This window comes from Bos indicus, chromosome 7 (genome assembly GCF_029378745.1).
Source record: "Bos indicus isolate NIAB-ARS_2022 breed Sahiwal x Tharparkar chromosome 7, NIAB-ARS_B.indTharparkar_mat_pri_1.0, whole genome shotgun sequence".
Lineage (NCBI taxonomy): Eukaryota > Metazoa > Chordata > Mammalia > Artiodactyla > Bovidae > Bos > Bos indicus.
Genome location: NC_091766.1, coordinates 53,255,826 through 53,268,481, shown reverse-complemented (window position 1 = coordinate 53,268,481; position 12,656 = coordinate 53,255,826). Strand labels below are relative to the sequence as shown.

The 12,656-nt window shown below is 41.8% G+C and overlaps 1 protein-coding gene across 10 annotated transcripts in view; it reads right to left on the bottom strand.

Annotated features, from left to right (window-relative positions):
- LOC109562158 (uncharacterized) overlaps nt 1-12,656 on the bottom strand; it is a 446,088-nt gene that overhangs the window by 218,800 nt on the left and 214,632 nt on the right. Inside the window, exon 6 of one of the 10 annotated variants that reach the window (XM_070792113.1) lies at nt 10,521-10,759. The exons of the other annotated variants lie outside the window; for them this stretch is intronic. Coding sequence (XP_070648214.1) covers nt 10,750-10,759 — 10 coding nt within the window. The 3' untranslated portion in view covers nt 10,521-10,749. The remainder of the gene's footprint in view (nt 1-10,520; nt 10,760-12,656) is intronic. 10 annotated transcript variants of the gene reach the window in all.

Below are 12,656 nucleotides of genomic sequence, written 5' to 3'. Positions count from 1 at the left end.
CACTTTCAAGTTACCACAATTTGTATTCATGTTTTAAATAATAACTGAACACAGTAAAGCTATAAACAAGGATCTAAAATCAAAACCTCCCTGAACATTCAACCTCTTGCTCTCATCATCAGAGTAAGAAAGGGTATGTTTAAGGTCCATAAAAATCAGAGTTCATGCATAGACAGAATACAGAATTTTTCACCAAATCCTTGAACATGAGAACCCTGAAAACCTCAGAACTTTACAGGAGTCATTTTATAAACACACAAGAGCCACATTTAGCACAAAGTGTCCCTAAAACTCTCTCTTTGGGGAACTGGCACTAAAGGTAAAAGTATGGACTTCCCTCGTGGTCCAGTGGCCCAGACTACACACTCCCAGTGCAGGAGACCAGGTTTGATCCCTGGTCAGGGAACCAGACCCCACACGCTGCAACTAAGAGTTCTCACGCCACACGAAGACTGTGTGTCACAACCAAGATCCAACACTGCCAAACAAATAAAAACCATTAAAAAAATTCACCTGCAGATCCAAAGGCACAAATCATTTCAGAGTGCAAAGTTGGGAAAAGACATCTTTTAAAAAGGGAAAAGTTCTCAGGAAGGTTTAAGGTGAATTCTTGGCTGATGAGGCTTTGCAGGCTGTTGAGAGACACAGCATCCGCATGTCCCAAGATAATCATTAGAAAGCTGAGCTATGCTTCCCCTGAAAGTAAAGTTCACTGAAGAAATAATGAAGTTACCTATTAGTTAGGAATCCTTTCAGTTACAAATAACAGAAAATCTAATAATGGCATTACTATTGTCAGGACATTTATTCTTTATTTAACAAGAAGTCTGGAAATGGATGATCTTACAGTGCATTCAGCAACTCAAAAATCATGTGAAGGCTGCAGTTCTATCTATCCCTCTGCTTAATCATACCCAGCATAGAGGCTTTTTGTATTTATATTTTTCAATTTGTGATGACAAGATAGCTGCCACTGCTCCAAGCATCACCATCCCAAGCTTTCCCTTCACAAAGGTCTATTGATCTGGAAAGAAAATCCACTCCAGGAGCATCCAGTAGACTTCTCCTTAGGTCTTCATGGCCAATTAGGTTTGGTCCCTTTTATGGGCTGAACGGAGACCCCTTTCCCACCCCCAACTCATAAGCTGAAGCCCAACCCGTAGTATCTCAAATGAGATTATATTCCAGACATGGCCTCTGAAAAGGTGATTAAGTTAAAACAAAGCCATTAACATAGGCCCTGATCCAATCTGACTGGCCCTCTTGTTAGAAGAGCATATTTGAATACATTGAGAATACCAAGGATGCCTGCACACGGAGGAAAGATGATGTGAGAACACAGCAAGAAGGCAGTCGTATGCAACCCAAGGGAGGGGCCTCAGGAGAAAATGGTCCAGCCAATACCTTGATCATGGACTTCTAGTCTCCAGGCTGTGAGAAATAAATGTCTGTTATTTAATCCACCCAGTCTGTGGCAGCCCAAGTAAACTAACACAGCCCCTCAGCTGCAAAAGGGTCTCTAAAAGAGAGATTGAGAAAAGGAGATGAGATGGCATGACTGTGTTATGCTGGCACTCTCACCCCATACAAAACCAGTGATTCCGGCACAGGAAGGGCTGTGGTGGTAGCTACTAGATAGGCAACTAATATTTACCACAACTCTTGAGTAGAAAGAGCTGGACTACCTCTGCCACTGAGCAGTGACCATGGGTAAAACACAAAGGTTGGGTTCAGTAAAATGGAGATAATATTCAGTAGTTATTCTCCTTTTCACCCCTCAACTCTAAAATTCTATATCTGAGAGGGCTCACCTCAGAAACGACTTTGTCTCTACGACAAATGAACACACACAGAGTACCCATTCCTACAATTCGGCTCCCTTACAAGATTTTTCTGATGTTCTGTTCCAACATCCATTTACTCAATAGCTTATTTCCTAAAAGAATCAATTAAACAAATTTGCATCTTCGTTTTTTACATTTTCAAGGACCCAGAAACTAAAAGGCTCTCAGTTCAGTTCAGTTCAGTCGCTCAGTCGTGTCTGACTCTTTGTGACCCCATGAATCGCAGCACACCAGGCCTCCCTGTCCATCACCAACTCCTGGAGTTCACCCAGACTCACGTCCATCGAGTCAGTGATGCCATCCAGCCATCTCATCCTCTGTCGTCCCCTTCTTCTCCTGCCCCCAATCCCCCCCAGCATCAGAGTCTTTTCCAATGAGTCAACTCTTCACATGAGGTGGCCAAAGTACTTGAGTTTCAGCTTCAGCATTATTCCTTCCAAAGAAAACCCACGGCTGATCTCCTTCAGAATGGACTGGTTGGATCTCCTTGCAGTCCAAGGGACTCTCAAGAGTCTTCTCCAACACCACAGTTCAAAAGCATCAATTCTTTGGCGTTCAGCCTTCTTCACAGTCCAACTCTCACATCCATACATGACCACAGGAAAAACTATAGCCTTGACTAGACGAACCGTTGTTGGCAAAGTAATGTCTCTGCTTTTGAATATGCTATCTAGGTTGGTCATAACTTTCCTTCCAAGGAGTAAGCGTCTTTTAATTCCATGGCTGCAGTCACCATCTGCAGTGATTTTGGAGCCCAGAAAAATAAAGTCTGACACTGTTTCCCCATCTATTTCCCATGAAGTGATGGGACTGGATGCCATGATCTTCGTTTTCTGAATGTTGAGCTTTAAGCCAACTTTTTCACTCTCCACTTTCACTTTCATCAAGAGGCTTTTTAGTTCCTCTTCACTTTCTGCCATGGGGATGGTGTTATCTGCATATCTGAGGTTATTGATATTTCTCTCAGCAATCGTGATTCCAGCTTGTGTTTCTTCCAGTCCAGCGTTTCTCATGATGTACTCTTGCATATAAGTTAAATAAGCAGGGTGACAATATACAGCCTTGACATACTCCTTTTCCTATTTGGAACCAGTCTATTGTCCCATGTCCAGTTCTAACTGTTGCCTCCTGACCTGCATATAGGTTTCTCAAGAGGTAGGTCAGGTGGTCTGGTATTCCCATCTCTTTCAGAATTTTCCACAGTTTATTGTGATCCACACAGTCAAAGGCTTTGGCATAGTCAATAAAGCAGAAATAGATGTTTTTCTGGAACTCTCTTGCTTTTTCCATGATCCAGTGGATGTTGGCAATTTGATCTCTGGTTCCTCTGCCTTTTCTAAAACCAGCTTGAACATCAGGAAGTTCACGGTTCACATATTGCTGAAGCCTGGCTTGGAGAATTTTGAGCATTACTTTACTAGCGTGTGAGATGAGTGCAATTGTGCGGTAGTTTGAGCATTCTTTGGCATTGCCCTTCTTTGGGATTGGAATGAAAACTGACCTCTTCCAGTCCTGTGGCCACTGCTGAATTTTCCAAATGTGCTGGCATATTGAGTGCAGCACTTTCACAGCATCAACTTTCAGGATTTGAAATAGCTCTACTGGAATTCCATCACCTCCACTAGCCTTGTTCATAGTGATGCTTTCTAAGGCCCACTTAACTTCACATTCCAGGATGTCTGGCTCTAGATGAGTGATCACACCATTGTGATTATCTGGGTCATGAAGATCTTTTTTGTACAGTTCTTCTGTGTATTCTTGCCACCTCTTCTTAATATCTTCTGCTTCTGTTAGGTCCATACCATTTCTGTCCTTTATCGAGCCCATCTTTGCGTACAATGTTCCCTTGGTATCTCTAATTTTCTTGAAGAGATCTCTAGTCTTTCCCATTCTGTTGTTTTCCTCTATTTCTTTGCATTGGTCGCTGAGGAAGGCTTTCTTATGTCTTCTTGCTATTCTTTGGAACTCTGCATTCAGATGCTTATATCTTTCCTTTTCTCCTTTGCTTTTCACTTCTCTTCTTTTCACAGATATTTGTAAGGCCTCCCCAGACAGCCATTTTGCTTTTTTGCATTTCTTTTCCATGGGGATGGTCTTGATCCCTGTCTCCTGTACAATGTCACGAATCTCAGTCCATAGTTCATCAGGCACTCTATCAGATATAGGCCCTTAAATCTATTTCTCACTTCCACTGTATAATCATAGGGATTTGATTTAGGTCATACCTGAATGGTCTAGTGGTTTTCCCTACTTTCTTCAATTTAAGTCTGAATTTGGCAATAAGGAGTTCATGATCTGAGCCACAGTCAGCTCCTGGTCTTGTTTTTGTTGACTGTATAGAGCTTCTCCATCTTTGGCTGCAAAGAATATAATCAATCTGATTTTGGTGTTGACCATCTGGTGATGTCCATGTGTAGAGTCTTCTCTTGTGTTGTAGGAAGAGGGTGTTTGCTATGACCAATGCATTTTCTTGGCAAAACTCTGCTAGTCTTTAAATAAATGAATATAGGCACATTCCACAAAATGAAAGGCCCACCACTTTCCAATTAGATTATAAACTTCCCAAGGGCAAATACTTATGGTAATACTTTCTGTGGTCCCATCAGTTCAGTTGCTCAGTCAAGTCCGACTCTTTGCGACTGGATGGACTGCAGCACGCCAGGCTTCCCTATCCATCACCAACTGCCAGAGCTTGCTCAAACTCATGTCCATTAAGTCGGTGATGCCATCCAACCATCTCATCCTCTGTCTTCCCCTTCTCCTCCTGCCTTCAATCTTTCCCAGGATCAGGGTCTTTTCCAGTGAGTCAGTTCTTCACATCAGATGGCCAAAGTATTGGAGTTTCAGCTTCAGCATCAGTCCTTCCAATGAATATTCAGGACTGATTTCCTTTAGGATGGACTGGTTGGATCTCCTTGCAGTCTAAGGGACTCCAAGAGTCTTCTCCAACACCACAGTTCAAAAGCATCAATTCTTCGGAGCTCAGCTTTCTTCACAGTCCAACTCTCACATCCATGCATGACTACTGGAAAAACCATAGCTTTGACTAGACAGACATTTGTTGGCAAGGTAATGTCTCTGGTTTTTAATATGCTGTCTAGGTTCGTCACAGTTTTTCTTCCAAGGACCAAGTGTCTTTTAATTTCATGGCTGCAGTCTCCATCTGCAGTGATTTTGGAGCCCAAAAAAATAAAGCCTCTCACTGTTTCCATTGTTGCCCCATCTGTAGTCCCATAGGCCACTGCAAAAAGTGTCAAAGAAGGCTTCTGGATTGAATGAATGAAAAACAGAGCCTCTGGAAATCCATCTTAGGATTTATTCATTTCACAAAGATTCATCCAGCATTAACAATTAATTTATGCTTCTTTCTTGAAGATAGGTCTCTGCATCCTTATAAGTTAGAAGGATCAAATTATTTTCTTCTTTAAAGAGTTGCACATATTTGGAAAACCATCATTACAGAATGGTAAATGTTCTTGTATTAAGAAGCTCCATTTTTTAAAGTGTTAATAAAACATGCATTCCATGTGGCTCAGATGGTAAAGAATCTGCCTGCAATACAGGAGACCTGGGTTCAATCCCTGGGTTGGGAAGATTCCCTGGAGGAGCGCACGGCAACCCACTCCAGTATTCTTGCCTGGAGAATCCCCATGGAGGGCTATAGTCCACGGGGTCGCAGAGAGACAGATATGACTGAGCGACTAAGCACACAACACAAGAAAACATGCATTAGTTAATAAATAGTATGAAACAACTCACGATGCGAGAAATAGTCAACCTCTATCATATCATTTATTGTTCTTCCTTAAATTTTAGTAGGATTAAAATTTAAATATAAAAACAGAAAACATGGGTGATCTAAGGAAAAAAATCTTAGTTTATGTTAGTTTCTAAGCATGTCCAGAAGCAAAAAAAAAAAAAAAGAGAGAGAGAGAGAGAGAAAGATTTGATAAATTTGCCATTAAGATAATTTTCCAAATATTATCTGAAAAAATAACAAACAAAACAAATGGCATTTACAATGTAAATCCATTACAATTTACAATGGATTAACCTAGAGCCTCTTACAGAGAGTGAAGTCAGTCAGAAAAACAAGTATTGTATAACACATATATATGGAGTCTAGAAAAATGGTAGCGATGAACCTAGCAGAGAACGTACTTGTGGACACAGTGAAGGAAGGTGAGGGTGGGACGAATTGAGAAAGAAGCATTGATATATATACACTATCATGTGTCAAACAGATAATTAGTGGGAAGCTGCTAATAACAACTTAATAACACAGGGAGCCCAGCCTGTGACAACTTAGACAGGTGGGACAGGGGAGGTGAGGGAGGTGAGGGAGGGAAGGGATATATAATTATGACTGATTTACATTGTTATACGGCAGAAACCAACACAAAATTGTTAAGCAATTTTCCACCAATTAAAAAAAAATAAATTTTTTTAAAAAACCAAATAGTAAATGATACAAAGGGGAACCACTGATAATACTTGTGACAGAAAAGGATTATTTTCATTAATATATATAATGAGATCCTCAAATCATTAATATGTAGATAAATAGTACAACAAGAAAATGGTCAAATTTACATAAGCAAGAAATTCACAGAAATAAATGGTCATTGTTTGAGAGTAAGGTGGGAAGCCCACTTTAACGGAAAATTTAATTTAAATAAAAATATATTTATTTTAAGATTAGAAATGTTAAAAAGTTTGATTTTACCATTATTTGTGAAGTTGCAGCCAATCAGTTATTCTCATACATTAATTCTAGAGTTTAAACTCATCTGGCCTTTCTGAAGGACAATTTGACAACATCTGTCAAAATGTTAACTTTCCAGACACTTTAATCCAAAAAATACACCTAAGTGGAAGTACTCTAACAAGGATATGGATATAGATTTAGGATACTTAGAGCATTATTTGTAAAACAACAAAACAACCTAAATATTCATTAACAGGAAATTGGCTAAATACATTAGACACTCACACAATGGAACGCTACGTCGTATTTTTTTAATGGGTAAATCTACATTTATTGAAATGGAAAACATCCAAAATGTGCTAAGTGAAAAATAGCAAGTTGCAGAACAAGATGTCCAATTTGCTCCCATTTGTGTTAAATATATATACACATATGTAAGCTTGTGTATGCTGAGAACATTTCTGGAAGGATATACAAAATGCTGTGAACTGTGGTTACGTCTAGAAACAATTTTGTTTGAAATCACTACCGTGATTGTGTATTGCTTTAGCAATTAAAAAAAAATACACTGAAAACACAAAACGCTCCATGTTGCTTCCTCTGAAATTCCTCAAGTGGGAAAACTTAAGCTAAAAATGTTAGGACTTATCAGTTCTTCTTAAGTGTGGGCTTTTGGAGAGAGAGGGGCATGCCCAGAAAAAGAATCACCTGGATGAATCTTTCAGGGCTCTCAGTCTGAGTATTCTGAACGGCCCCCCATCCCGTACCCCAGTGGGTATGCAATGAGGCATGGGGCTGAAGGGCTGAGGAATGAGGCAGGGTTCTCACTCTCCAGCACCTACTATTTCCCCCACTCCCACTCCTGCCTGCCTGCATCCCCAGCGTGCACTGGTTAGGAAAAGCAGCAGGATTTGGTTCCTTAATCTCTTCCTGACCTTAGAATTAAAGTCAGCTCGGGAGGGAAGGAGAAGGGGTAGGCGAAGGAAGGCCCCCTGGGAAAGACATCAAACAGAATGGAAGCATCTCTGACCTCTAGGTCACAAGCCACTCAGAACAAACGCGCTCTCTCCTGCAGCCCACCCTGGGCGCCAGCACTGGAAGCCAATTCCGAGTGATTTAGGAAATCGGCCCAGCCCCGGGGCGGGCAGGAAAGGAGCGATTAAGGGCGAGAGGGAGCAGTGAGGCTTCCTCGGGAATGAGCACATTTGGAAGCGAGGCAGGAAGGGGGCAGGAAGCTGCGCTCATAAAACAATCTGACAATTATGTGTCAGTCTAGGAGAAGGGCTCTGGAAATTATGGTGCTGCTGCGCCGCCCTCCCCAGCCCTCCCCTGGCGACTTCCTCATGGCTGCAATGAGCTGCAAGAGGAAATTATATTTGGGGCCAGGTGTTGTTGCTCTACATTAGGGTTCACCTTGGGACTGAGAAGTCAAGCACGGTGGCTGCACGGATTCCAGCTGGCCAGGCACACTATGACTGAGACGACTGTATCTGGCATTTACCAAATTCTCACTGGAGCTAGGCACATCACCTGTATTAACTCACAACAACCTTCCCCTGGCTACTGAGACCTAGAGAGGTTCCATGACTCACTGCAGATAACTAGCTAGGGGTGGCATAACAAGAATCTGAACCCAGGTAATATGTCTCTAGAGCTCCACACTCAAAATCCAGTTGAAAACATATGCTGTGGATACTTGTCATTAGAGCATCAGAGTCATTATTTTATATATGTCTCTGGTGGAAAGAGGTTCCTAAGCAGACTCCTACCCAAACACAGGTGCTGCCTTCTCCGTGCCCATCCTTCATTCATTCATCAATTTATCCATTCATTCCTCTCTTCCTTCCTTGTATCTATTAACCACTGATGGTGTGACCTGCAGAGTCAGATACTATGAAATTACAAGACCCATTCCTGCTTCTAAAGACAGTAAGAGGACACATTTTACAGACTTAAAAGTCTGAATATATTTACAGTCTTCTCCTGGGTCTTGATACACACTTTTTCTTTCTTTTTTAAATTATTTTATTATTCTTTTGGCTTCGCTGGGTCTTCATTGCTGTGCAGGTGCTTTCTCTAGTTGCGCAGGGATCTAGAGTGCAGGCTTCATTATTTGCAGTGCACAGGCTTAGTTACCCCGAGGTATGTGGGATCTTCCCACATCAGGGATCAAACCCGTGTCTCCTGCATTGGCAGGTGGAGTCTTAACCACTGGACCACCACGGAAGTCTCTTGGTATGATACTTCTTGGCCCATTCTAGACCCTGATAGTAGGAAAGATTGAGGGCAGGAGGAGAAAGGGGTAACAGAGGAAGAGATGGCTGGATAGCATCACCAACTCAATGGACATGAGTTTGCTTGAACAGACTCTGGGAGATAGCGAAGGGCAGGGAAGCCAGGCGTGCTCCAGTTCATGGGGTCACAAAGAGTGCAACACAACTTAGCAACTAAACAACAGGCCTATTCTGAGTTTGCCTGGAGCTGACACATTCCATTCCTCTTGCCCACACTCCCATTTGAGAGGGGGTTCTCTGAGAGGCAGCAGGACATTTATTTTTCAGGAGCCAGGGGGGTACAATCTGATCTTTCCCCTATGGGCTGAGAAAGTGAGGCTGCTAGAAGCTCCCTCACGGCACCCGAGAGAAGTTCAGGGTAGCAGCGGTCAAGTGTCCTGACTCCACCAATCACTAGTTGTGGGGCCCTAGGCAAGTTACTTCACCTTTCTGAGCCTGTCCAGTAAAGTGCGACTGTCACAAGAATGAAATGAAACAACATGCCAGGTTCTGAGCAAGAATGCTTCCTGGAATAGAGTAAGCATTCAAGTTTTGACTATGACTCTGAGGGTCTGTGCTGGGTGTGTTGTTAGGAGTGAGCCAACTCTGCGCCCACCACCTCCTCAATTACAAAACACTCCCCAGACATCAGACATGCTTTACTTCCTCCCTAGCTCAATTTCATGTCACATCTCTATGAAATGAACTATACCTGCTAACATGATTATTTCCTCAATTGCACATTTATTAATCACTTGCAAATGCTATGGTTGAAATATGCACTGTAGATAAAAACAAGGCCTCTAGAGCTGGTCCTCCATCAGATTCTATCCCTGCCACCTGGGCAAGTTACCCAACATCACTGAACCTTAAATTCCTCATCTTTAAAAAAAAAAACAGAGGGATAATAAAGATAGTACTTATCCCATCAGGTAATTGTGAGCATCAATCAGATGAAAGAGTGTAATGTCCTTTTGCTCCTGGCTTCAGGTAAAGACCCACTAAGCAACAACTATATATGCTGTTGTTGCTGCACTGAAAACTGAACATACAAAACAGACACAATCCTTGATTTATGAGAGAAAATGAACAATGTCCATGGTCTTCAGCATGCAGATGCAGTTAGATAAAACAGAACCTCTATGCCAATTAGAATAAAAGCCTGGGTGAAACAGAAACTAGAACACAGTAAAGTTGAGAAGGCGCTATCATAGTCTCTTAGTTTTCTGAAAATTTCATTCAGATATTCAGGTCTAGTGAAGAAAAGAGAAGAATGTAGAAAATGGTGTTAGATGCTAAAGGGTTCTCAAAGGCTTAAAATTTGCAGTCATATTTTAACTGGTTCAGTAAAAGAAACCTCTAGTACATCTATTTCCAGAGACTATTTCTCAGGGGTGAGGATTTATCCCCTTCCTTTGGGCAACAACTTTCCTAGCATCTGCCATTTCACGAAGAGACTGCTAGGTAACAAGCATCACTGAACCACTCCAAGATTTCTGTCATCAGTAGTCTCTTCCATGCTTTTGCTGTCTTAGAATAGTTTAAAACAGTACTTTGTCTGCATTTAGCTACTCATTCTTCCTAGTCCATTTCTATACTAACTACAAGCTTTTATTTCTTTACATTCACACCTCTTCCCTGGTGTCCTGCCCATAGTAAGTACTCAATAAGTTCTTACTCCCTAACAAATCTTACCTGGAATCTCTAATATCCAATGTGAAAGGTGAAAGTGAAAGTGAGAGTTGCTCAGTCGTGTCCAACTCTCCACGACCCATGGACTGTGGCCTGCCAAGGCTCCTCTGTCCATGGAATTCTTCGGGCAAGAATACTGAAGCGGGTTGCATTCCCTTCTCTAGGGGGTCTTCCTGATGCAGGGCTTGAACCCAGGTCTTCCGCATTGCAGGCAGATTCCTTGCCCTCTGAGTCACCTGAGGCTGTAGAATATCCAATGTGAGCACCATTCAGATAAAAAATAGCAGGGGCCAGGAGGGGGCAGTGATGGGGCACAGCTTGCCAGAGAAAGGGAGATGCCAGTTATTATCCTAGATGACTTCAGGACCAACAGAAAACATTTGGATTTAGCCCAGGAGAGGGTGCTGCCTACTTCCAAGACAACCTCACTCAGAAAGCTGGGCAGGGCCTGTCCCCTGAAGTGAGGCTGGGGTCTGGGCTTCAGAGTAGCCCATTTACCAGTGCAGGGAAAATGCTCTGACTTTCTGTGTCCTCCTCTGATATGAGGACCTCATCTTCTAAATTAAACCATAGTTAGGAGTCTAGGGACCATGAATAAAAGCAGAACAGATGCAAAGCTTCCCCTTTTGTCCCACGCATTATCCAAGCAGCTTGCTGGGCACTGGATAACTTAAAAAACAACACCACTCTATGACCAACACATACTTTAGGTATACTTTAAAAGACGCATACTTTAAAAGATCCTGAGAAAATAGAGCAAGTGTTTAATGTAGGGATGGGTGGTTAGAGATCATGGGATATTGAATAAGCCCTAAATTTGGACCTTCTCCCAGCCCTTATATAAAATATCCTATTTCCAGTGATATTCAAAGTTCCTTTGTCTTTGTGGTAAAACAACATCTCTGTAGCCTCGGACCTAGAAGGCTGCCTTTACATTCCTGGTTGCACTCCTGATTCTTTCTCCCCAAAGCTCTTCAGCCATCCCCTTCACTAGGCCCAGACCTTAAACAAGAATAATGGCTAGCATATTCTCAGCAATAAGGTGGGGTTTTTGCTCATAATGCCCTTTAAACAGTGCACAGTATTAAGCGGAAGCAGATCACTCATTTGCCTCTCAATTGTCTTTTGACTAGTCACATGTCATGCTTGCTCTGTACAGAAACCCAAATTTTTAAAGTAGTAAGTGAACAGGAAATAAAACTGAATGCTAAATTGTGGCTCATGAGGGGAAACTGAGTTCAAAAAGTAGCCTTGCTTCTGTTGGCAGGATTATAAATGTAGAGGACTCTGCTTATATCTTAAACATGCCGTCTCTCCTAGCAACTCCATGAATTGTCCTAAAGTTATATGGGTTCATACACACAGAGACAGACATACGAGCAAATCTGTTCAGCAACATTTATCTCAGCAAAAGTCTGGAACAAATGGCCATTAACAAGAGACTGGTTAAATTAATTATGTGGCATCTACTGTGCTGTGCATCAGACAGAGTCAATGTGTACATGCTGTTTTGGAAAGACGTTTATAATTATTCAACTTAAAAATGAAGTATATTATAGTATATGTAATATGTTCCCATTTATACATATATATTTTTAAAAAAAGAAAGGCTCTATACACATAGGAAAATTCTGTAAGGATGTTCCTAAAAGCTTTTGTGACTTTGAGGTGGTGGGACTGGGGACATGGAGCACATTTTTCCAGAGTTTTGACTTTTTACATGTGCTACTTCTGTGATCATAAAGACCAGCCTCTAGAGGTGGTGGGTGCCCCTCTCACCTGTGTTTAGAAATTCTGTTGGTTTTATTCATCTATATCTAGATTCCAAGTGACAGAAACACAAAAGTGGAGGACAATGGTGTGAGATGGACAAGTTCTTGTGGCTGAGGGGATGTGAGTTCAAATCACGTTAGGTGTAACACCATTATTTTCACTTTTTGGTTCTCAGGTAATAAACGATGTCACGACATGAGGCTTTTATAAAAATGATCTTAATGATACAATGCAGTATCGTGGAGAAGTTAAAGATTGGTGACTTGGCAGAATGGGTACGTTGTTCTCTTCAGCTGAGAATGACACTCTGCCTTGAGCTCTCTAAATTCAAGGAAAGGTTAGTTGTTCATATGAGCTGGGATCAGG